Source organism: Pristiophorus japonicus, chromosome 11, assembly GCF_044704955.1.
Source record: "Pristiophorus japonicus isolate sPriJap1 chromosome 11, sPriJap1.hap1, whole genome shotgun sequence".
Lineage (NCBI taxonomy): Eukaryota > Metazoa > Chordata > Chondrichthyes > Pristiophoridae > Pristiophorus > Pristiophorus japonicus.
In genome coordinates this window covers 84,779,585-84,804,591 of record NC_091987.1, presented here as the reverse complement: position 1 = coordinate 84,804,591, position 25,007 = coordinate 84,779,585, and the positions used below count along the sequence as shown (strand labels likewise).

General features: G+C 46.7%; 2 protein-coding genes across 2 annotated transcripts in view; both read left to right on the top strand.

Moving 5' to 3' along the window:
- LOC139276124 (zinc finger protein 850-like) overlaps positions 1–15,104 on the top strand; it is a 226,213-nt gene extending 211,109 nt beyond the window's left edge. Inside the window, exon 5 of the mRNA XM_070893648.1 lies at positions 14,006–15,104. Within this exon, the coding sequence (XP_070749749.1) occupies positions 14,006–14,771 (766 nt within the window). The 3' untranslated portion in view covers positions 14,772–15,104. The remainder of the gene's footprint in view (positions 1–14,005) is intronic.
- Positions 1–25,007, top strand: part of LOC139276125 (NXPE family member 3-like) — a 742,865-nt gene that overhangs the window by 650,745 nt on the left and 67,113 nt on the right. The window lies entirely within an intron of this gene.

Sequence of the window (25,007 nt, the reverse complement as noted above, 5' to 3'; positions counted from 1 at the left end):
CCTACTTTTTAATTTAGCTCCTAGCTCCTTAAATTCTTTTCGTAGGACCTCATCCCTTTTTTTTACCTATGTCGTTGGTACCAATGTGCACCATGACAACTGGCTGTTCTCCCTCCCATTTCAGAATGTCCTGCACCCGCTCCGAGACATCCTTGACCCTTGCACCAGGGAGGCAACATACCATCCTGGAGTCTCAGTTGCGGCCGCAGAAACGCCTATCTATTCCCCTCACCATCGAATCCCCTATCACTATCACGCTCCCAATCTTTTTCCTGCCCTTCTGTGCAGCAGAGCCAGCCACAGTGCCATGAACTTGGCTGCTGCTGCCCTCCCCTGATGAGTCATCCCCCCCAACAGTACTCAAAGCAGTGTATCTGTTTAGCAGGGGGATGACCACAGGGGACCCCTGCACTATCTTTCTTGCACTACTCTTCCTGCTGGTCTTCCATTCCCTATCTGGCTGTGGACCCTTCTCCTGCGGTAAGACCAACTCACTACACGTGATACTCACGTCATTCTCAGCATCGTGGATGCTCCAGAGTGAATCCACCCTCAGCTCCAATTCCGCAACGCGGACCATCAAGAGCTCGAGGCGGATACACTTCCCACACACGTAGTGCCCAGGGACACCGGAAGTGTCCCCGAGTTCCCACATGGTACAGGAGGAGCATATCTCGTGACCGAGCTCTCCTGCCATGTCTTAACCTTTAGATGCACTTAAATTGGTAGTAACAATGCTAAAGTTCACTTACTGATATAAAAAAGAAAAAGAAAAGCTACTCACCAATCACCAGCCAATCATTTACCCCATTGGCTGTGATGTCACTTTTTGATTCCCAGAGAGTGGTGAACCTGTGGAATTCTCTACCACAGAAAGTAGTTGAGGCCAATTCACTAAACATATTCAAAAGGGAGTTAGATGAAGTCCTTACTACTCGGGGGATCAAGGGGTATGGCGAGAAAGCAGGAAGGGGGTACTGAAGTTTCATGTTCAGCCATGAACTCGTTGAATGGTGGTGCGGGCTGGAAGGGCTGAATGGCCTGCTCCTGCACATATTTTCTATGTTTCTATGTTACCGCCGGCCAGATCAGGACCTGGACCAGCCAGGATCCTTTACTGTCCCTTGTAAAAAACAGTGTCCTCCATGGGAGCTGGTAGAGCATCCCAGCGGAGAGGCATGAAGAGATCAAGCCGTTCCAGCAGTGCAACGACGAAATGTCCATACAGGCGGACTCTCTTTTGTGGGGTAATCGCGTGGTTTTGCCTAAGAAAGGCAGGGAAATGTTCATACACGATCTACACAGTACCCACCCAGGCATAGTAATGATGAAAGCTATAGCCACATCCCATGTGTGGTGGCCCGGCATCGACGCAGACTTAGAGTCATGCATGCGCCAATGCAACACTTGCTCTCAACTGAGCAATACACCCAGAGAGGCACCACTAAGTTTGTGGTCATGGCCCTCCAAACCATGGTCGAGGATCCACAATGACTTTGCAGGCCCGTTCCGAGGCAAAATGTTTTTGGTTGTTGTGGATGCTTAAAAATGGATTGAATGTGTAATATTGTCTGTAAGCACATCCACTGCCACCATCGAAAGCCTTCAAGCCATATTTGCCACACAGTCTGCCCGATTTCCTTGTCAGCGACAATGGGTCGTACATCACCAGTGCTGAATTCAAGGAATTCATGACCCGCAATGGGATCAAGCACTTCACATCTGCCCCGTTCAAGCCCACATCCAACGGTCAGGCAGAACGGGCAGTGCAGACCATCAAGCAAAGTTTGAAATGCTTATCGGAAGGCTCCCTGCAACCCGCCTGTCCCAAGTCCTGCTCAGCTACCGCACCAGACCCCCCTCACTCACGGGGGTTCCCCCAGCCAAACTGCTCATGAAAAGGGCGCTCAAAACAAGGCTCTCTCTTGTCCACCCTGATCTCCATGATCACATCGAGGATAGGTGGCATCAATGAAGCAGGTACCATGATCATGCAGACTTATCACGTGATATTGACGTCAATTACCCTGTATTTGTACTCAATTGTGGACATGGTCCCAAATGGTTTGTTGGCACTGTCATAGCCAAAGCAGGGAGTCAGGTGTTTCAGGTCAAACTTGCCAATGGACCAATGTGCAGAAATCATTTGGACCAAACCCAACTGCGATTCACAAACAGCCATGAGCAACCTGATGAGGACACCACCAACTTCGACCCTCCAACATATACACAAGCGACAACCGACATCACGGTTGACCACGAAACTGAACTCACCATCCCCAGCAGCCCGGCAAGGGCAGCTGTCCAGCAGCCCAGCGAAGAACCAACCAACTCACCCACAACTGCATTTGTACCGAGACGATCGACAAGTGAGTGAAAAGCCTCAAATCGTCTCACCCTGTAAATAAGAGTACTATTGACTTTGGGAGGGAGTGATGTCATGTATGCAACCCCAGACAACCTGTATAATACTGCCACCAGAGGGCTTACCTGTTGGATCCCAGCATCCCTTGGGAGCACTGTATATAAGCTGGCCTCCCACACTGTACCAACACTTTGGAGTCTGAATAAAGGAGCTCAGGTCACACTTACTCATTGTCTACAGTACTCAGTTGCATTACTTTATAATGAGCATAACACCACCGATCTCTGAGCTCCCTTCCTGTTGATTCCCAGGGCAATCAATCACCACTCGCCAACATTATGCTGCCAGATTAAGTTGAGGGGCTCAGAGGAGGTAATAAATTGAGGCCGTGAATCTGAGTTAAGAAATAAAATTAGAGAAGCATGAATAAATGAACGAGTAGAGGCAACATAAACTAAAGGGTACAATCCTAAAGGGGCTGCATGAACAGTGAGCGGGTTTACGCACACAAATCGCTGAAGGTGGCAGGACAGGTTGAGAAAGCAGTTAAAAAATTTACAGGATCCTGTGCATCACAGAGGCAAGGCATACAAAAGCAAGGAGGTTATGATGAACCTTTGTAAAACATTAGTTCAGCCTCAACTGGAGCATTGTATCCAATTCTGGGCACCGCACATTAGGATGTGAAGGTCTTAGAGAGGGTGCAGAAAAGATTGACAAAAATGATTCATGAGATGAGGGACTTCAGTTACATGGATAGACTGGAGAAGCTGGGGTTGTTCTTCTTTGAGCAGAGATGGTTGAGAGCAGAGTTGATAGAGGTGTTCCAAATCATGAGTGGTCCAGACAGATTAGATAGAGAGATACTGTTCCCGCTGGCAGAAGGGTTGAGAACCAGAGGAGACAGATTTATGGTGATTGGCAGAAGATCATCATCATCATAGGCAGTCCCTCGAATCGAGGATGACTTGCTTCCATGTTAAAAAGTTCATACGAGTTTCAATGAAGGACCTAAAATTCCAGGTCCAAACTAAATCTTGAAGGCTGGAAGATGCCTGTGCGTGGAATTTTTAACGTGTGGTGACCGTTGCATGCCAGCCACCACACGGCCTTGACAGAGCTAGGTCTTGGTCCAGTGGCAAGGATTAATCAAGACAACTGGAGACCAGCTCTGCTGCACGGACCTAGTGTGCACACAAATCGCAGTGTGGACTGGTCCATGCTGCACCTGGGTCCTCGTCTCTTCTAGGCCCTGAACTTGCGCCTCTCTTGGGCCCCGATTACGTCCCTCTACAATTTCTCGCCACTCCTTCACCCCGACCTCGCCGCTCCTGCTGTACCTGCCCACGCTCCAATCACTGAGCTGGACCTTGGTGACGGCCCTTTTCACTGCCATTGCTCACCTGCTGCAGCACATTCTGCTCCCTGGAGTGGTACGCCGCCACGCTGCTCCTTCCGCTCCCCGGCCTGCTTCAATGCTGGTCGCAGGCCGGGGGCCGCTCAGACTGCTGGTCTAGGCCACCATGCTGCTGCGTCCACTCGCTGGCCTGCTCCGATGGTGCTCGCAGGCCGCGGGCCGCTCAGTCTGCTGGGCTAGGTTGCCATGCTTCTCTTTCTGCTCCAATGGTGGTCGCAGGCTAGGGTCCACACAGACTGCTGGGCCAGGCCGCCATGCTGCTCCTTCTGCTCCCCGGCCTGCTCCGATGGTGCACTCTTTGGTAGACTGCGGGTAAGGCACACAAAGAAACTACACACAGGACAGTGAATTCGCTCGTGTACCAGTAGGTGGGGTGAACGAGACACACACACACCCGAGTGAGAGTGTTCCAGTGCACTGCCTGTGAAAATAGCTTTAACCAGTTACACAGCCTGAAAAAACATCGCACCATTCACAGTGGGGAGAAACCGTACACATGTTCTGTGTGTGGATCAGGCTTCAACTGATCATCCAACTTGGAGAGACACAAGGACACCCGCACCACAGAGAAACCGTGGAAATGTGGGGATTGTGGGAAGGGATTCAATTGCCCCTCTGCACTGGAAACTCATCGACGCCGTGACAATGGAGAGAGGCCGTTCAACTGCCCTGAGTATGTGAAGGGATTCACTCGTTCATCCAACCTGCTGGTACATGAGCGAATTGGCAGAAGAACCAAAGGTGATGTAAGAAAAATCTTATTTATGCAGCAAGTGGTTACGATTTGGAATGCACGGCCTGAAAAAGGTGGTGGAGGCAGACTCAATCACTGCTTTCAAAAGGGAGTTGTATAATTATCTGAAAGAAAACATTTGCAGGGCCGGAGGAAAGGGCGGGGCAGTGGGACTAGCTGCGAGCCAACAAGGGCTGTATGGGCTGAATGGCCTTCCGTGCTGTAACCATTCTGATTGTGTGAGCAGAACACATAAGTCTGGTACCTGACTCAATCTAAAGCGTTCCTGATTGTGAGCACCTCTGTTTAACCTGCCCTGCACCTTCACAGCTCCAAGGAGAACCACTTTAGATGTTGCAGCCATCATCTTATTGAATGGCGGGACCAAAAGCCGATTCATCTCCTATATCGGATGTTCTCATGTATTCATATCACTGGTCCCCATCCTGCACCTGATGGGCTCCCTGCAGTAAGATGGCCGCCACGCATGCTCCCTGCCCTGCAGTGGGACAATGGCAAGCATTGTGACGTCGAGGAAGCCCTGCTGCTGTCGCTCCTTGCGGCGGGCAGTCCCACGCTACCCAAAGATGGCGGCCGAACTCCCCGCAACCCCCGACAGTAACCAAGGCCCGTCCCCACCCAAAGGTGCCCCGCAGCCGCCACCCGCCAACTCGGCGGCCAAATCTCGCTGCCCGCGCGTGTCCGTGAGTCCACAGGGAGACCGGGCGCGCTGCTCGGGCCGCTCCTCCATCCTCCACGGCGGCGGCGAAACGTCCGTTCATCCGCGGCCAATAGGCTGGCCCGCGCCTGCGTACAACTCCGCCCCGCCTCACCTGGGCCCTCGCGTTCAAAGGCCGCGAGCGGAACCCACCAACAAACGGCCAACCGCCCGCGCGCGCGCAGCACTCAGCCCGCAGCCAATGGCGAGGCGGCGCGGGGCACCAGCCCACACAGCGCGCTGCTCCGCGCCAATCAGTGTGGGGGGGGGCGGGGCCGCGGCCGCGGCACCAATCAATCAATCGGTGAACAATCCAGGGCGCGTGGTGCTGAAGGGAAAGTGTCTCTGGCGACACAAACAGAAGATACTGGAAGTGTCCACGGCTCAGGCAGCATCTGTGGGCAGCGTCAGAGGGGGCGGGTCCGCGGCCGCGGCCCTCCGTCACAACTGGAGAGTGCTGGGAAAGAACAGATCCTGAAGGAGCACTGAAAGGGGGAGGGGGAGAAAGGACAACAGGGAAGGTCTGTGATAGAGGGGAAGGGAGAGATTAGAGAGACAACAGGGAGGATGGGCCGAATTCAAATGGTACTGGCAGAAGTTAGAACAACATTAGTTAGGATGGAGTGTGAATGGTGGGATAATGATCAGTGGGCACTGGAGACAAGGAAAAAAAACAGGCTCGGTGGGTGGAGACCATGAGAAACAGGAGCGGGAGTGGGCCACCCGGACCCCGAGCCTGCTCCCCATTCAATAAGATCATGGCTGGTCTGATCATAGACTCAGCTCCACTTTCCTGCCCGCTCCCCAGAGCCCTTTACTCACTTATCGCTTAAAAATCTGTCTATCACGGCCTTAAATATATTCAATGACCCAGCCTCCACAGCTCTTTGGGGTAGAAAATTCACAGATTTACAACCCTCTGAGAAAATAAATTCCTCCTCATCTCAGTTTTAAATTGGCGGCCCCTTTTTCTGAGACTATGTCCACTAGATACAGAGAAAAATTTGCTCTACACTATCCCATCAAAAACTGCCTGGGCACGTACAGCACGGGTTGGACAGGAAGGTTTAAGCTAGGCATTCCAGAACTTGGGGCCTGGGCAACAGAAGATACAGCAAACAAAACCACCAATGGTTGAACAATTAGAATTAGGGATGCTCAGGAAGACAGATATCTCATGGGCGGGATGGGGGGGGGGGGTAGTAGATGTGGGGCTGGAGGAGTTTACAGAGCTAGGGAGGGGCGAGGCCATGGAGGGAGTTGAAAATAAGTATTCGAATTTTGAAATCAAGGCGTTGCTTAACCAGTAGCCAATGTCAGTCAGCGAGCACAGGGGTGATGGGTGAGCTGGACTTGTTAGGACATGGGCAGCCGAGTTTTGGATCAACTCTAGTTTATGTAGGGTAGAATGTGGGAGAAGTGCATTGGAATAGTCAAGACCAGAAGTAACAAAGGCATGGATCAGGGCTTCAGCAGTGGATGAGTTGAGGCAGGGGCGAAGACGGGCGATGTTACAGAAGTGGAAATAGGCAATCTTAGTTATGTTGTGGATATGTGGTCAAAAACTTATTTCAGGGTTAAGTATGACACCAAGGCTGTGAAAAGTCTGGTTCAGCCTCAGAAAGAAGTTGGGGCGAGGGATGGAGTCAGTGGCTTGGGAAAGGAGTTTGTGTAAAAGACAATTACAAATATTAGAATATTTCACAGGCTATCACGTGTAAAATGTGTGGATGAGTTTTTTAAATTCAATCGGTTCCAAAACTGGGTTAATTGACACAGAAAGTAACGGATTTCAAATCTTATGCAAGACAGTTCAATAACGGGGTGATTCAAAGGATTTCAGCTGTGTTTAAAGTGAGAAACTGCAGTTAAGTCTACTACAACCACAACTCATGTACTCAAACGGAACAAGTTTGGGGTTTGTTATGATAGAAGGTGAACTAGGTGAGAATTGCTAAAAGTTAGATTCAGAAAAAGCACTAAAATGGAACACCGATTGGTCTCCTCTGATCATGGAGGAATCAAATATTCGACACGCTGTGTTTGAAACAAAGATAATTTATTCAACTTTTATACAGGATATTAATTTCCAGCTCAGGTATAGGGGTTATTAAGATTATCAGAAACAAACAAAAGCTGCCAGAATGAATATGGTTCAGTGCCCAATGCAATCACAGTAAATCTTGTTCTATTTACAAATGCAGCCTTTCTCCTCAGGCCATTTAAAACTGAGCTGAGGAGGAATTGCTTCTCTCAGAGGGTTGTAAATCTGTGGAATTCTCTGGCCCAGAGAGCCATGGAGGCTGGGTCACTGAATATATTTAAGGCGGAGATAGACAGATTTTTGAGTGATAAGGGAGTAAAGGGTTATGGGGAGCAGGCAGGAAAATGGAGCTGAGTCTTTGATCAGATCAGCCATGATCTTATTGAATGGGGAGCAGGCTCGGGGGGGGGCCGGGTGGCTCACTCCTGCTCCAATGTCTCATGGTCTTATCTACCCAGCATGCCCCGCGGGGGAGAATGTGTCGCACCCAGACTACAGGAGCTCAATGCGCAGGCGCGGGCCCTGCCTGGTTTTGGAAGAGGTGACACGTTTTGGACATGCTCCTCAGAAGTGTCTTTTTCAGCGGTACGGAGCGGAGTAATTGACCAGCGGGGAGCAGGGGAGGCTTCATAAACAACCGGTGCCCGCCGCAAGCCCGGAATGTTTACCGGAATATCGGTGGTTGCAGCTTCTGGGATTTCTACCGGTCATAGGCCCAGGCTAACGGCGGCCATCTTGGTGGAGGAAGGCAGAATCAGTGCTCCGCTATCTTGATTCCGTGAGTAGCACAGCGCATGCGCGGCCATCTTTGTGCAGGGACGAAGTGAATAAAGAGAACTGAGAGTCAACACCTTCAGGGGAGGGGAAACCAGTGAGTGTGGAACTGAACCCACACAGAATCAGCGTCTTCAGGCGAGGAGAGGGGAACCAGCGAGTGTGGAACTGATCCCAGCCACAGTCAGCATATTGATGGGAGAGAGGGGAAACAGTGAGTTTAGAACTGATCCCAGCCAGAGTCAGCACCTTCAGGGGAGGAGAGGGAGGGGAACCAGTGAGTGTGGAACTGAACGCAGCCAGAATCGGTGGTGAAAACTGGGAGTGGAGGGGAAACAGGTTAGACCATAAAAAATAGGAGCAGGAGTAGGCCATTTGGCCCCTCGAGCCTGCTCCCCATTCAATAAGGTCATGGCTGATCCGATCATGGACTCGTCTCCACTTCCCTGTACGCTCCCCATAACCGTTTACTCCCTTATCGCTCAAAAATGTGTCTATCTTCACCTTAAATATATTCAATGACCCAGCTTCCACAGCTCTCAGGGGCAGGGAATTCCATGGATTTCCAACCCTCTGAGAGAAGAAATTTCTCCTCATCTCAGTTTTAAATGGGTGGCCCCTTATTCTGAGACTATGTCCCCTAGTTTTAGGTTCCCTGATGAGTGGAAATGTCCTCTCTACATCCACCTTGTCGAGCCCCCTCATAATCTTATAAGTTTCAATAAGATCACCCCTCGTTCTTCTGAACGCTAATGTGTATAGGCCCAACCAACTCAACTTATCCTCATAAGTCAACCCCCTCATCTCCGGAATCAACCCAGTGACCTTCTCTGAACCGCCTCCAATGCAAGTATATCCTTTCTTAAATGCGGAGACCAAAACTGTACGCAGTACTCCAGGTGTGGCCTCACCAATATCCTGTACAGTTGTAGCAGGACTTAGCTGCTTTTATACTGTGAGGTTATCCACTTTGGTGGTAAAAACAGAGAGACAGACTATTATCTGAATGGTGACAGATTAGGAAAAGGGGAGGTGCAACGAGACCTGGGTGTCATGGTACATCGGTCATTGAAGGTTGACATGCAGGTACAGCAGGCAGTTAAGAAAGCAAATGGCATGTTGGCCTTCATAGCGAGGGGATTTGAGTACAGGGGCAGGGAGGTGTTGCTACAGTTGTACAGGGCCTTGGTGAAGCCACACCTGAAGTATTATGTACAGTTTTGGTCTCCTAACTTGAGGAAGGACATTCTTGCTATTGAGGGAGTGCAGCGAAGGTTCACCAGACTGATTCCCAGGATGGCGGGACTGACGTATCAGGAAAGACTGGATCAACTGGGCTTGTATTCACTGGAGTTCAGAAGAATGAGAGGGGACCTCATAGAAACGTTTAAAATTCTGATGGGTTTAGACAGGTTAGATGCAGGAAGAATGTTCCCAATGTTGGGGAAGTCCAGAACCAGGGGTCACAGTCTAAGGATAAGGGTTAGCCATTTAGGACCGAGATGAGGAGAAACTTCTTCACCCAGAAAGTGGTAAACCTGTGGAATTCTCTTCCACAGAAATTTGTTGAGACCAATTCACTAAATATATTCAAAAAGGAGTTACATGTAGTCCTTACTACTAGGGGGATCAAGGGGTATGGTGAGAAAGCAGGAATGGGGTACTGAAGTTGCATGTTCAGCCATGAACTCATTGAATGGCGGTGCAGGCTCGAAGGGCCAAATGGCCTACTCCTGCACCTATATTCTATGTTTCTACTCTATCCCATTTGCAATAAAGGCCAACATTCTATTTGCCTTCCTGATTACTTGCTGTACCTGCACACTAACTTTTTGTGTTTCATGCAAAAGGACCCCCAGGTCCCTCTGTACTGCAGGCACTTTACAATATTTCTTGATTTAAATTATAATTTGCTTTTCTATTATTTCTGCCAAAGTGAATAACCTCACATTTTCCCACATTATACTCCATCTGCCAGTTTTTTCCCACTCACTTAGCCTGTCTATATCCCTTTGCAGATTTGCTTTGCCACCCATCTTTGTGTAGTCAGCAAACTTGGCTACATTACACTCGGTCCCTTCATCCAAGTCACTAATATAGATTGTAAATAGTTGGGCACCCAGCACCGATCCCTGTGGCATCCCACTAGTCACTGTTTACCAACTGGAAAATGACCCATTTATCCCGACTCTGTTTTCTGTTAGTTAGCCAATCTTGTATCCATGCTAATATATTACCCTCAACCCTGTGAGCTTTTATCTTGTGCAGTAACCTCTCATGTGGCCCCTTATCGAATGCCTTTTAGAAATCCAAATACACCACATTCACTGGTTCCCCCTTATCCACCCTGCTCGTTACATCTTCAAAGAACTCCAGCAAATTTGTCAAACATGATTTCCCTTTCATAAAACCATGCTGACTGCTTGATCAAATCATGCTTTTCCAAATGATCCGCTACTGCTTTCTTGGACTCCAGGATTTTCCCAACCACAGATGTTAGACGAATGGTCTATAGTTTCCTGCTTTTTGTCTGCCTCCTTTTTTAAATAGGGGCATTACATTTGCAGTTTTCCAATCTGCTGGGACCGCCCCAGAATCCAGGGAACGTTGGTAGATTACAAACAATGCATCCACTATCTCTGCAGCCACTTCTCTTAAGATTCTAGGAGGTAAGGCATCAGGTCCAGGGGACTTGTCCGCCTTTAGTCCGAATACTACCTCCTTTATGATTGTGGTAAGTTCCTTCCCCCGCTATAGCCCCTTGACTATCCACTGTTGGGATATTTTTGGTGTCCACAACCATAAAGACTGATACAAAATATATGTTCAGATTTTCTGCCATCTGCATGTTCCCCATCACTGATTCCCTGGTTTCGTCCTCAAAGGGACCAACATTTACTTTAGCCACTCTTTTCCTTTTTATATACCTGTAGAAACTCTTGCTATTTGTTTTTATATTTCGTGCTAGTTTACTTTCATAGTCTATCTTCCCTTTCTTAATCATTTTTTTAGTCATTCTTTGCTGGCTTTTAGAAGCGTCCCAATCTTCTGTCCTCCCAATAGTTTGGCCACTTTGTATGCCCTTTATTTCTTTGGTTAGCCATGGATGGATATCTTTTCTTTTACACCTTTTCCTCCTCACTGCAATATATTTTTCTTGAGAGTTGCGAAATATTTCCTTAAATGGACACCACTGTTCATCAACTGTCCTACATTTTAATCTATTTTCCCAGTTGACTTTAGCCAAATCTTCCCTCATATCTTTGCAATCTCCATCATTTAAGCTGGTTTGAGATCCAATTTTCTCGCCCTCCATTTGAATTTGAAATTCAACCATGCTATGATCATTCCAAGGGGGTCCTTTATTCGGAGATTGATTATTAATCCTATCTCATTACACAGGACCAGATCTAAGATAGTCAGCACTTCAGAGGAGGGTGAGGGAGAGGAAACCAGTGATTGTAGAATTAAACCCAGCCAGAGTCAGCACCATCAGGGGAGGGAGAGGGAGGGGAACAAATGAGTATAGAACTGAACTCGGCCAGATCTAGCACATTCAGGAGAAGAGAGGGAGAGGAACCAGTGAGTGCAGAACTGAACCCAGCCAGAGTCAGCACCATCAGGGGAGGGAGGGGAACCAGTGAGTATGGAACTGAACCCAGCCACAGTCAGCACTATGAGGGGAGGAGAGGGAAGGGAACCAGTGAGTGCAGAACTGTACCCAGACAGAGTCAGCACCTTCAGTGGAGGAGAGGGAGGGGAACCAGTGAGTGTGGAAATGAACCCAGCCAGAGTAAGCACCTTCAGGGGAAGAGAGGGAGGGGAACCAGTGAGTGTAGAACTGAACCCAGCCAGAGTCAGCACCTTCAGGGGAGGAGAGGGAGGGGATCCAGTGAGTGTAGAACTGAACACAGTCAGAGTCAGCACCAGCAGGAGAGGAATGAGTGAGTGTAGAAATGAACCCAGCCAGAGTCAGCACCATCAGGGGAGGGGAGGGAGGGTAACCAGTGAGTGTAGAACTGTACCCAGACAGAGTCAGCACCTTCAGTGGAGGAGAGGGAGTGGAACCAGTGAGTGTAGAACTGAACCCAGCCAGAGTCAGCACCATCAGGAGAGGAGAGGAGAGGGAGGGGAACCAGTGTCTTAAATTTATTCAATGAGCCAGCTTCCACAGCTCTCTGAGGCAGCAAATGGCACAGATTTACAACCCTTTGAGGGAAGACATTCCTCCTTATCTCAGTTTTAAATGGGCGGCCCCTTATTCTAAGATTATGCCCCTAGTTCTAGTCTCCCCTATATCAGTGGAAACATCCTCTCTGCATCAACCTTGTCAAGCTCCCTCATAATCTTATACGTTTCGATAAGATCACCTCTCATTCTTCTGAATTCCAATGAGCAGAGGCCCAAACTTCTCAACCTTTCCTCATAGGTCAACCCCCTCATCTCTGGAATCAACCTCGTGAACCTTCTCTGAACTTCCTCCAAAGCAAGTATATCCTTTCTTAGATATGAAAACCAAAACTGTACACAGTATTCTTGGTGTGGCCTCACCAATACCCTGTATAACTGTAGTAAGACTTCCCTGCTTTTATACTCCATCCCCTTTTGCAATAAAGGCCAAGATTCTATTGGCCTTCCTGTTCACTTGCTGTACCTGCATACTAACCTTTTGTGTTTCATGCAGCAGGACCCCCCAGGTACCACTGGACTGCAAATTTTTCTCCATTTAAATAATAACTTGCTCTTCACATTTTGTTTCTGCCGAAGTGCATAACCTCACACTTTCCAACATTATACTCCATCTGCCAAATTTTTGCCCACTCACTTAGCCTGTCTATGTCGTTTTGCAGGTTTTTTGTGTCCTCGCACATTGCATTTCCTCCTACCTTGGCTACATTACACTCGGTCCCTTCACCCAAGTCGTTAATATAAATTGTAAATAGTTGGGGTCCCGACACGGATTCCTGTGGCACCCCACTAGTTACTGATTGCCAACCCGAGAATTTATCCCGACTCTCTATTTTCTGTTAGTTAGCTAATCCTCTATCCATGCGAATATATTACCCCCAACCCCGTGAACTTTTATCTTGTGCAGTAACCTTTTATGTGGCACCTTGTCAAATACCTTCTGGAAGTCCAAATACACCACATCCACTGGTCCCCTTCATCAAAGCCAGAGTCAGCACTTTTAGGGGAAGAGAGGGAGGGAAACTAGTGAATGTGGAACTTAATGCAGCCAGACTCAGCACCTTCAGGGGTGGGGAGGGAGGGGAACCAGAGAGTGTAAAACTGAACCCAGCCAGAATTGGTGGTGAAAACTGGGAGTGGAGGAGAAACAGTGTAGAAATGTGTGATGGTTTGGATTTCAGCACAGCAGGAGGGACAATGTGTGGGACAGGGATTTACAGCTTTGGAAGAACAAGAAAGGAAAGAATGTTCCATGGAAACTAGATGTGTCTATCCTGAATTTCTGTCTTGTACTGACGGCGATGAGTTTTATTATCTCCTTTTACAGAATATTAGAAGGGGAGATTTTCAGACAGGAAACGCAAATCAAACATCACGTCAAGATCTGACGGAGTCGGTCGATTCATCAGGACCTGAATATCATCGGTCTTTGAAAGTGGAAGGAGAAATGTTTGTCTGTTCTGTTTGTGGGAAAAGATTTCAAACATCAGTGTGACTGGAAAAGCACCGCGACACACACACCCGAGTGAGTGTTCCAGTGCACTGCCTGTGGAAAGAGCTTTAACCAATTACACAGCCTGAAAAAACATCGCACCATTCACAGCGCGAAGAAACTGTAAACGTATTGTGTGTGTGGGCGAGGCTTCAACCCATCGTCCAACCATGGAGAGTCACAAGGATACCCGCACCATGGAGAAACCGTGGAAATGTGGTGACTGTGGGAAGGTATTCAGATCACCGTCTAAGCTGAAAATTCATCGACGCAGTCACACTGGGGAGAGGCAGTTCACCTGCTCCGAGTGTGGGAAGGGATTCACTCAGTCATCTGACCTGATGACACACCAGCGAGTTCACACTGGGGAGAGGCCGTTCACCTGCTCCGAGTGTGGGAAAGGATTCACTACGTCATCCACCTTGCTGAAACACCAGCGAGTTCACACTGGGGAGAGGCCATTCACCTGCTCCGTGTGTGGGAAGGGATTCACTTGTTCATCCGACCTGCTGACACACCAGCGAGTTCATACTGGGGAGAGGCCATTCACCTGCCCTGAGTGTGGGAAAGGAATCAATGTGTCACACGACCTTGTAAATCACCAGCGAGTTCACACTGGGGAGAGGCCGTTCACCTGCTCCATGTTTGGGAAGGGATTCACTTGTTCATCCGACCTGCTGAGACACCAGCGAATTCACACTGGGGAGAGGCTATTCACGTGCTCCATGTGTGGGAAGGGATTCACTTGTTCATCCGACCTGCTGAGACACCAGCGAGTTCACACTGGGGAGAGGCTATTCACGTGCTCTGAGTGTGGGAAGAGATTTACTCAGTCATTCACCCTGCTGAAACATCAGCGAGTTCACACTGGGGAGAGGCCATTCACCTGCTCCGTGTGTGGGAAGGGATTCACTTGTTCGTCCGACCTGCTCAGGCACCAGCGGGTTCACACTGGGGAGAGGCCATTCACGTGCTCTGAGTGTGGAAAGCGATTCACTCGGTCATCCAACCTGCTGACACACCAGCGAGTTCACAAGTGACTGCAGGGATTGGAATCTGCTGTTATTACTGCTGTTAATCACATCCCGACTGAACCATGTTCATTCTGACAGTTGGGGTTTGTTTCTGCTGATAACCCTATAACTGGGCTGGACTTTAATATTCTGGATATATTGCTGATTGTGTTCTCGGGGCTGCAGTGTCCATTTAAGAAACGCTGTGTGTTATCTTTCCCCTTAATTCAGCAACTCTCAACAGAAAGTTAGTTTGCAATAAAATTATGAACTTTTACTTTAATCCTAAATTGATCTTTCGTACAAAATCTGCAATAGTGTGTGAAAGTTTCTACCGAATAAAATGTCCAATTAGAAAGAGCTGGCTGACAATTCTTACTGACTTGCACATTACACACAGTGGCCCCTCCATTATCCACCAGACAGAAGGGAAATGGGAATTCGTGGGAAATGTGTCCCCAAATGTTGCCCCTCCCATCTGGTGCAGCAATCCACTCGGCATGGGAATAGAGACAAGTCCAGACCAAAACTGTGCGCAGTACTCCAGGTGTGGTCTTACCAACGCCCTGTACAGTTGCAGCAGGACTTCCCTACTTTTATACTCCACCCCCCTTGCAATAAAGGCCAATATTCCATTTGCCTTCCTGATTACTTGCTGTACTTGCATGCTAACTTTTTGAGTTTCATGTACAAGAACCCCCAGATCCTTCTGTACATAGAAACACAGAAAATAGGTGCAGGAGTAGGCCATTCGGCCCTTCGAGCCTGCACCACCATAAGATCATGGCTGATCATTCACCTCAATACTCCTTTCCTGCTTTCTCTCCATACCCCTTGATGCCTTTAGCTATAAGGGCCGTCTCTAACTCCCCCTTGAATATATCCAATGAACTGGCATCAACAACTCTCTGCGGTCGGGAATTCCACAGGTTAACAATTCTGAATGAAGAAGTTTCTCCTCATCTCAGTCCTAAATGGCTTACTCCTTATCCTTAGACTGTGTCCCCTGGTTCTGGACTTCCCCAACATCGGGAACATTCTTCCTGTATCTAACCTGTCCAGTCCCATCAGAATCTTATACGTTTCTATGAGATCCCCTTTCATCCTTCTAAACTTCAGTGCATAAAGGCCCAGTTGATCCAGTCTCTCATGTGTCAATCCTGCCATCCCAGGAATCAGTCTGGTGAACCTTCACTGCACTCCCTCAATAGCAAGAACGTCCTTCCTCAGGTTAGGAGACCAAAACTGAACACAATATTCTAGGTGAGGCCACACCAAGGCCCTGTACAACTGCAGTAAGAGCTCCCTGCTCCTATACTCAAAAGCACTAGCTATGAAGGCCAACATACCATTTTCCTTCTTCACCGCCTGCTGTACCTGCATACCAACTTTCAATGAGTGATGTACCATGACACCCAGGTCTCGTTGCACCTCCCTTTTTCCTAATCTGCTGCCATTCAGATAATATTCTAACCTCACATTTATCCACATTATACTGCATCTGCCATGCATTTGCCCACTCACCTAATTTGTCCAAGTCACACTGCAGCCTCTTAGCGTCCTCCTCACAACTCAAACCACAATCCAGTTTAATGTCATCTGAAAACTTGGAGATATTATACTCAATTGAGATAATCACGAGCACGAGTGGGGTAGTGCTGGACAGGCTAATGGGACTCAAGGTAGACAAGTCCCCTGTTCCTGATGAAATGCATCCCAGGGTATTAAAAGAGATGGCGGAAGTTATAGCAGATGCATTCGTTATAATCTACAAAAATTCTCTGGACTCTGGGGAGGGACCAGCGAATTGGAAAGCAGTTAATGTAACGCCTCCGTTTAATAAAGGGGGCAGACAAAAGGCAGGTAACTATTGGCCGGTTAGTTTAACATCTGCAGTGAGGAAAATGCTTGAAGCTATCATTAAGGAAGAAATAGCGGGACATCTAGATAGGAATAGTGCAATCAAACAGACGCAGCATGGATTCATGAAGGGGAAATCATGTTTAACTAATCTACTGGAATTCTTTGAGGATATCACGAGCATGGTGGATAGAGGCGTACTGATGGATGTGGTGTATTTAGATTTCCAAAAGGCATTCGATAAGGTGCCACACAAAAGGTTACTGCAGAAGATAAAGGTACGCGGAGTCAGAGGAAATGTATTAGCATGGATAGAGAATTGGCTGGCGAACAGAAAGCAGAGTCGGGATAAATGGGTCCTTTTCGGGTTGGAAATCAGTGGTTAGTGGTGTGCCACAGGGATCGGTACTGGGACCACAACTGTTTACAATATACATAGATGACCTGGAAGAGGGGACAGAGTGTAGTGTAACAAAATTTGCAGATGACACTAAGATTAGTGGGAAAGCGGGTTGTGTAGAGGACACAGAAAGGCTGCAAAGAGATTTAGATAGGTTAAGCGAATGGGCTAAGGTTTGGCAGATGGAATACAATGTTGTAAAATGTGAGGTCATCCACCTTGGAAAAAAAAACAGTAAAAGGGAATATTATTTGAATGGGGAGAAATTACAACATGCTGCGATGCAGAGGGACCTGGGGGGTCCTTGTGCATGAAACTCTTTTGAGTTAACCTGCAAAACATAAAACATGTATCCGTGCCACCCGACCTGGATGACACACACAAGACATTTACAAGGCCCTTTTTTGTTTTTTTTTGTTTTTATTTTGGGCACTAAAATCAAATTTTTCCTTTTTTCCAGTGCCCCCTATAAAAGGGGAGGGGGACACTAAAAGCACCGGCAATTAAAACAAATTAAACTTTAAAACGTAAAATCAAATTAAAATTTGGTTGCCGGGCGTGATGATGCACTCCAGTCCCTCCGGTGCCCACCTCTCGCGGAAGGCCGCGAGCGTACCGGTGGACACCGCGTGCTCCATCTCCAAGGACACCCTGGACCGGATGTAAGAGCGGAAGAGAGGCAGGCAGTCAGGTTGAACGACCCCCTCGACCGCCCGCTGCCTGGACCGGCTGATGGCACCCTTGGCCGTGCCCAGGAGCAGTCCTACGAGGAGGCCTTCGGACCTACCCGCTCCCCCCCGCACAGGGTGCCCAAAGATCAGGAGAGTGGGACTGAAGTGCAGCCAGAATTTCAGGAGCAGCCCCTTCAAATAGTGGAACAGGGGCTGCAACCTTGTGCACTCCATAAAAACATGGAACACGGACTCCTCCAGACCGCAGAAATTGCAGGCGGCCTGGGAGTCCGTGAACCGGCTTAAAAATTTATTGCACGGCACTGCTCCGTGCACCACCCTCCAGGCCAAGTCCCCGATGAATAGTGGGAGGACCCCTGCGTAGAGTGCCCTCCATCGGGGACCCCCGCCTCCTCCGGACGGCAAGATGGTACGCCATGGCGTGTCCGGACGGCCGGCGAGGATGGCAAAGTTGAGGGTGTGCAGGATCCTTGTGCATGAATCCCAAAAAGTTAATTTGCAGGTGCAGCAGGTAATCAGGAAGGCAAATGGAATGTTGGCCTTCATTGCGAGAGGGATGGAGTACAAAAGCAGGGAGGTCCTGCTGCAACTGTACAGGGTATTGGTGAGGCCGCACCTGGAGTACTGCGTGCAGTTTTGGTCACCTTACTTAAGGAAGGCTATACTAATTTTGGAGTGGGTACAGAGACGATTCACTCGGCTGATTCCGGAGATGAGGGGGTTACCTTATGATGATAGATTGAGTAGACTGGGTCTTTACTCGTTGGAGTTCAGAAGGATGAGGGGTGATCTTATGGAAACATTTAAAATAATGAAAGGGATAGACATGATAGAGGCAGAGAGGTCGTTTCTGCTGGTCGGGAAGACTAGAACTTGGGGGCACAGCCTCAAAATACAGAGGAGCCAATTTAAAATCGAGTTGAGAAGGAATTTCTTCTCCCAGAGGGTTGTGAATCTGTGGAATTCTCTGCCCAGGGAAGCAGTTGAGGCTAGCTCATTGAATGTATTCAAGTCACAGGTAGATAGATTTTTAACCAATAATGGAATTAAGGGTTATGGGGAGCGGGCGGGTAAGTGGAGCTGAGTCCACGGCCAGATCAGCCATCATATTGTTAAGTGGCGGAGCAGGCTCGAGGGGCTAGATGGCCTTCTCCTGTTCCTAATTCTTATGTTCTTATGTTCTTATTCCTTCATCCAAATCATTAATGTATATTGTAAATAGCTGGGATCCCAGCATTGAGCCCTGCGGCACACCACTAGTCACTGCCTGGCATTCTGAAAAGGACCCGTTTATCCCGACTCTCGGCTTTCTGTCTGCCAACCAGTTCTCTATCCACGTAAGTGCATAACCACCAATACCATGTGCTTTAATTTTGCACACCAATCTCTTGTGTGGGACCTTGTCAAAAGCCTTTTGAAAGTCCAAATACACCACATCCACTGGTTCTCCCTTGTCCACTCTACTAGTTGCATCCTTAATAAATTCCAAAAGATTTGTCAAGCATGATTTCTCTTTCATAAATCCATGTTGATTTGGACCGATCCTATCACTGCTTTCCAAATGCGCTGTTATTTCATCTTTAATAATTGATTCCAACATTTTCCCCACTACTGATGTCAGCATAACTGGTCTATAATTACCTGTTTTCTCTCTCCCTCCTTTTTTAAAAAGTGGTGTTACATTAGCTACCCTCCAGCACATAGGAAATGATCCAGAGTCGATAGACTGTTGGAAAATGATCCCCAATGCATCCACTATTTCTAGGGCCACTTCCTTAATTACTCTGGGATGCAGACTATCAGGCCCCGGGGATTTATCGGCCTTCAATCCCATCAACTTCCTGAACGCAATTTCCTGCCTAATAAGGATATCCTTCAGTTCCTCCTTTTCACTAGACCCTCGGTCCCCTTGTACTTCCTGAAGGTTATTTGTATCTTCCTTCGTGAAGCCAGAACCAAAGTATTTGTTCAACTGGTCTGCCATTTCTTTGTTCCCCATTATAAATTCACCTGAATGTGACTGCAAGGGACCTACGTTTGTCTTCACTAATCTTTTCCTTTTCACATATCTATAGAAGTTTTTGCAGTCAGTTTTTATGTTCCCGGCCAGCTTCCTCTCATTTTCCCTCTCCTAATTAAACCCTTTATCCTCTCTGCTGAATTCTAAATATCTCCCAGCCCTCGAATTGCTGCTTTTTCTGGCCAATTTATATGCCTCTTCTTTGGATTTAACACTATCCTTAATTTCCCTTGTTAGCCATGGTTGAACCACTTTCCCCGTTTTATTTTTACTCCAGACAGGGATGTACAATTGTTGAAGTTCAGCCATGTGATCTTTAAATGTTTGCCATTGCCTATCCACCGTCAACCCTTTAAGTATCATCTGCCAGTCTAAATTCCTTAAGTTCAGGACCCTGGTCTCTGAATTAATTGTATCACTCTCCATCTTAATGAAGAATTCTACCATATTATGGTCACTCTTCCCCAAGGGGCCTCGCACAACAAGATTGCTAATTAGTCCTTTCTCATTACACATCATCCAGTCTAGGATGACCTCTACTTGGTTCCTCGACATATTGGTCTAGAAAACCATCCCTAATACATTCCAGGAAATCCTCCTCCACCGTATTGCTACTAGTTTGGTTAGCCCAATCTATATGTAGATTAAAGTCACCTATGATAACTGCTGTATGTTTATTGCATGCATCCATAATCTCTTGTTTGATGCTGTCCCCAACCTCACTGCTACTGTTTGGTGGTCTGTACACAACTCCCACTAATATTTTCTGCCCTTTGGTATTCCGCAGCTCCACCCATACAGATTCCACATCATCCAAGCTAATGTCCTTCCTTACTATTGCATTAATTTCCTCTTTAACCAGCAATGCTACCCCACCTTCTTTTCCTTTCTGTCTATCCTTCTTGTCCTTTCTGTCTATCCTTCTTGAATGTTGAAGACCCCTGGATGTTGAGTTCCCAGCCTTGGTCACCCTAGAGCCATGTCTCTGTGATGCCAATGATATCATATTCATTCATTGCTGCCTGTGCAGTTAATTCGTCCACCTTATTCCAAATACTCCTCGCATTGAGGCACAGAGCCTTCAGGCTTGTCTTTTTAAGACACTTTGCCCCTTTAGAATTTTGTTGTAATATGGCCCTTTTTGATTTTTGCCTTGGGTTTCTCTGCCCTCCACTTTTACTATTCTTCTTCTATCTTTTGCTTCTGCCCCCATTCTACTTCCCTCTGTCTCCCTGCATAGGTTCTCATCCCCCTGCCATATTAGTTTAACACGTCCCAACAGCACTTGCAAACACACCCCCGAGGACGTTGGTTCCAATCCTGCCCTGGTGCAGACCGTCCTGTTTGTACTGGTCCCACCTCCCCCAGAACCAGTTCCAATGTCCCAGGAATTTGAATCCCTCCCTTCTGCACCACTCTTCAAGCCACGTATTCATCTGAGCTATCCTGCTCTGACTAACACGTGGCACTGGCAGCCATCCTGAGATTACTACCTTTGAGGTCCTACTTTTTAAATTTAACTCCTAGCTCCATAAATTCAGCTTGTAGGACCTCATCCCATTTTTTTCCTATATCGTTGGTACCTATATGCACCACGACAACTGGCTGTTCACCCCCCACCCCCCTCCAAAATGTCCTGCAGCCGCTCTGAGACATCTTGACCTTTGCACCAGGGAGGCAACATACCATCCTGGAGTCTTGAGTGCGGCCGCAGAAACGTCTATCTATTCCCCTTACAATTGAACCCCCTACCACTATAGCTCTCCCACTCTCGAGAGTAAAAAGTGTTTCATTCTTTTTAAATGAGGGAACTATTCGGGCAGAGAATTGCACGTTTATTAACTTCATGCCACGTACAGGTAGTTTTATTTTTACCATCACTTACACCAACCATCACACATTCCAGGTGTATATCAGGAGATTCTGTGTGATGGTGAGGCGATCAGTGCAGAGACCAGTGTGTGCTGCTCATTATCCTCAGTGTGATTGAATCCCCTTTCCCACTGAATACTGTGGACAGACATGGTCACCTTGGTAACGGAATGGTCAGTGTGACATCACTTTCTAAACAAGACAATGGGTTATCAATAAATGGGAATGATATTAAACAATCTGCAATTACATTCTGAATAAAAGGATATAAAATGGTGAAAAATAACTGGTGAAGATAATCATTTATTTTTGCAGAATGCACTTGCAAACATTATGATGTACTTTGTACACCCACACACCCCACATATATAGAGTGAGGTGTGTGCTTTTTTCCCCAGTTGTTTCTCTTAACCAGATGAGAGTTATGAACCCAGCGGACATTAGGACCCTGCGGCTGCCCATCCGGCGGTGCTGTAAGGTCCCGGTTCCAGGCTCTGTCTGACACAATCAGTGGGCCAGGCAAAGCTCAATGGAAAACACTGCAGGAAAAACAATCCTTAGCATTAAAATCTGTGAACAGTTGGCACAGGACACAGTGTGAATTAGTAACCTTTAACACACAGAGTGCCACTAAGTAGGGCAAAGTGAATTGCTCCCCTTCAGTCCTGTCCCTCAATCCCAGTCCATCTCTGGGAGATTGTTACAAGATTCACCCCATCCTCTCAACACAAATATTACCCACACAATACCAGATCAATAGGACATTGCCCACAGCTGCTGATAGCTATTAACAAGAATAAACCTGCTTCTAAGTAAAAAAACAAAATGATTGCATCCTTTCACACATGCAAATACATATCTTTATGATTATCAATATTTATAAATTCCTCTATCTATCATCTGTCTCTATATCTTACAGATGCAAGACCGGGTTCAGTATTAGCTGAGAGAGGTTGTATTGTAATATAAAGTGAGAAAGGGAATCGTGTCAAGTAAATGAGTTAGGGCCTCATGTAATATAAACAGAGACAGGGTCTAGTGCAGTAATAACTGCTACAGGGCCCAGAGTGATGTAAACAGATACAGGATCTAGTGGAATACAGAGACAGAGTGTGGTGCAACATTCACAGAGACAGGGTCCAGTGTAATATAACCAGAGACAGGGTCTAGTATATTATAAACTGGGACAGGGCCTAGTGTAATATAAACAGAGACAGAGTCTTGTGTAATATAAACAAAGACAGGGTCGAGAGAAATATAAACAGAGACAGGGTCTAGTGTAATATAAACAGAGACAGGGTCTAGTATATTATAAACAGGGACAGGGCCTAGTGTAATATAAACAGAGACAGAGTCTTGTGTAATATAAACAAAGACAGGGTCGAGAGAAATATAAACAGAGACAGGGTCGAGAGAAATATAAACAGAGACAGGGTCGAGTGGAATATAAACAGAGACAGGGTCTAGTTTAATACAAACAGAGTCAGGGCCTAGTGTAATACAAACAGAGACAGGGCCTAGTGTAATATAAACACAGACAGGGTCTAGTGTAATATAAACAGAGATAGGGTCTAGTGTAATATAAACAGAGACAAGGTCTAGTGTAATATAAACAGAGACAGGGTCCAGTGTAATATAAACAGAGACAGGGTCTAGTGTAATATAAACAGAGACAGGGTCTAGTGTAATATAAACAGAGACAGGGTCCAGTGTAATATAAACAGAGACAGGGTCCAGTGTAATATAAACAGAGACAGGGTCTAGTGTAATATAAACAGAGATAGGGACTAGTGTAATATAAACAGAGACAGGGTCTAGTGTAATATAAACAGAGACAGGGTCTAGTGTAATATAAACAGAGACAGGGTCCAGTGTAATATAAACAGAGACAGGGTCTAGTGTAATATAAACAGAGACAGGGTCGAGAGAAATATAAACAGGTATAGGGTCGAGTGTAATATAAACAGAGACAGGGTCGAGTGTAATATAAACAGACACAGGGTCTAGTGTAATAGAAACAGAGACAGGGTCCAGTGTAATATAAACAGAGACGGGGTATAGTGTAATATAAACAGAGACAGGGTCGAGTGTAATATAAACAGAGACAGGGTCTAGTGTAATATAAACAGAGACAGGGTCTAGTGTAATATAAACAGACACAGGGTCTAGTGTAATATAAACAGAGACAGGGTCTAGTGTAATATAAACAGAGACAGGATCGAATTTAATATAAACAGAGACAGGGTCTAGTGTAATACAAACAGAGACAGGGCCTAGTGTAATATAAACAGAGACAGGGTCAGGAGAAATATAAACAGAGATAGGGTCTAGTGTAATATAAACAGAGACAGGGTCTAGTGTAATATAAACAGAGTCAGGGTCGAGTGTAATATAAACAGAGACAGGGTCTAGTGTAATACAAACAGAGACAGGGCCTAGTGTAATATAAACAGAGACAGGGCCTAGTGTGATATAAACAAAGACAGGATCTAATTTAATATAAACTGAGATAGGGTCTAGTGTAATATAAACAGAGACAGGGTCTAGTTTAATATAAACAGAGACAGGTTCTAGTGTAATACAAACAGAGACAGGGTCTAGTGTAATATAAACAGAGACAGGGTCGAGAGAAATATAAACAGGGATAGGGTCGGGTGTAATATAAACAGACACAGGGTCGAGTGTAATATAAACAGACACAGGGTCTAGTGTAATATAAACAGAGACAGGGTCTAGTGTAATATAAACAGAGACAGGGTCTAGTGTAATATAAATAGAGACAGGGTGTCGTGTAATATAAACAGAGACAGGGCCTAGTGTAATATAAACACAGACAGGGTCTTGTGTAATATAAACACAGACAGGGTCTTGTGTAATATAAACAGAGACAGGGTCTAGTGTAATATAAACAGAGACAGGGTATAGTGTAATATAAACAGAGACAGGATCTAATTTAATATAAACAGAGACAGGGTCGGGAGAAATATAAACAGAGACAGGGTCTAGTGTAATATAAACAGAGACAGGGTCTAGTGTAATATAAACAGAGACAGGGTCTAGTGTAATATAAACAGAGACAGGGTGTAGTGTGATATAAACAGAGACAGGGTGTAGTGTGATATAAACAGAGACAGGGTGTAGTGTAATATAAACAGAGACAGGGTCTAGTGTAATATAAACACAGACAGGATCTAGTGTAATATAAACAGAGGCAGGGTCTAGTGTAATATAAACAGAGACAGGGCCTAGTGTAATATAAACAGAGACAGGGTCTAGTGTAATATAAACAGAGACAGGATTTAGTGTAATATAAACAGAGACAGGGTCTAGTGTAAAAGAAACAAAGACAGGGTCTGGTGTAATATAAACAGAGTCAGGGCCAAGTGTAATATAAACAGAGACAGGGTCGAGAGAAATAT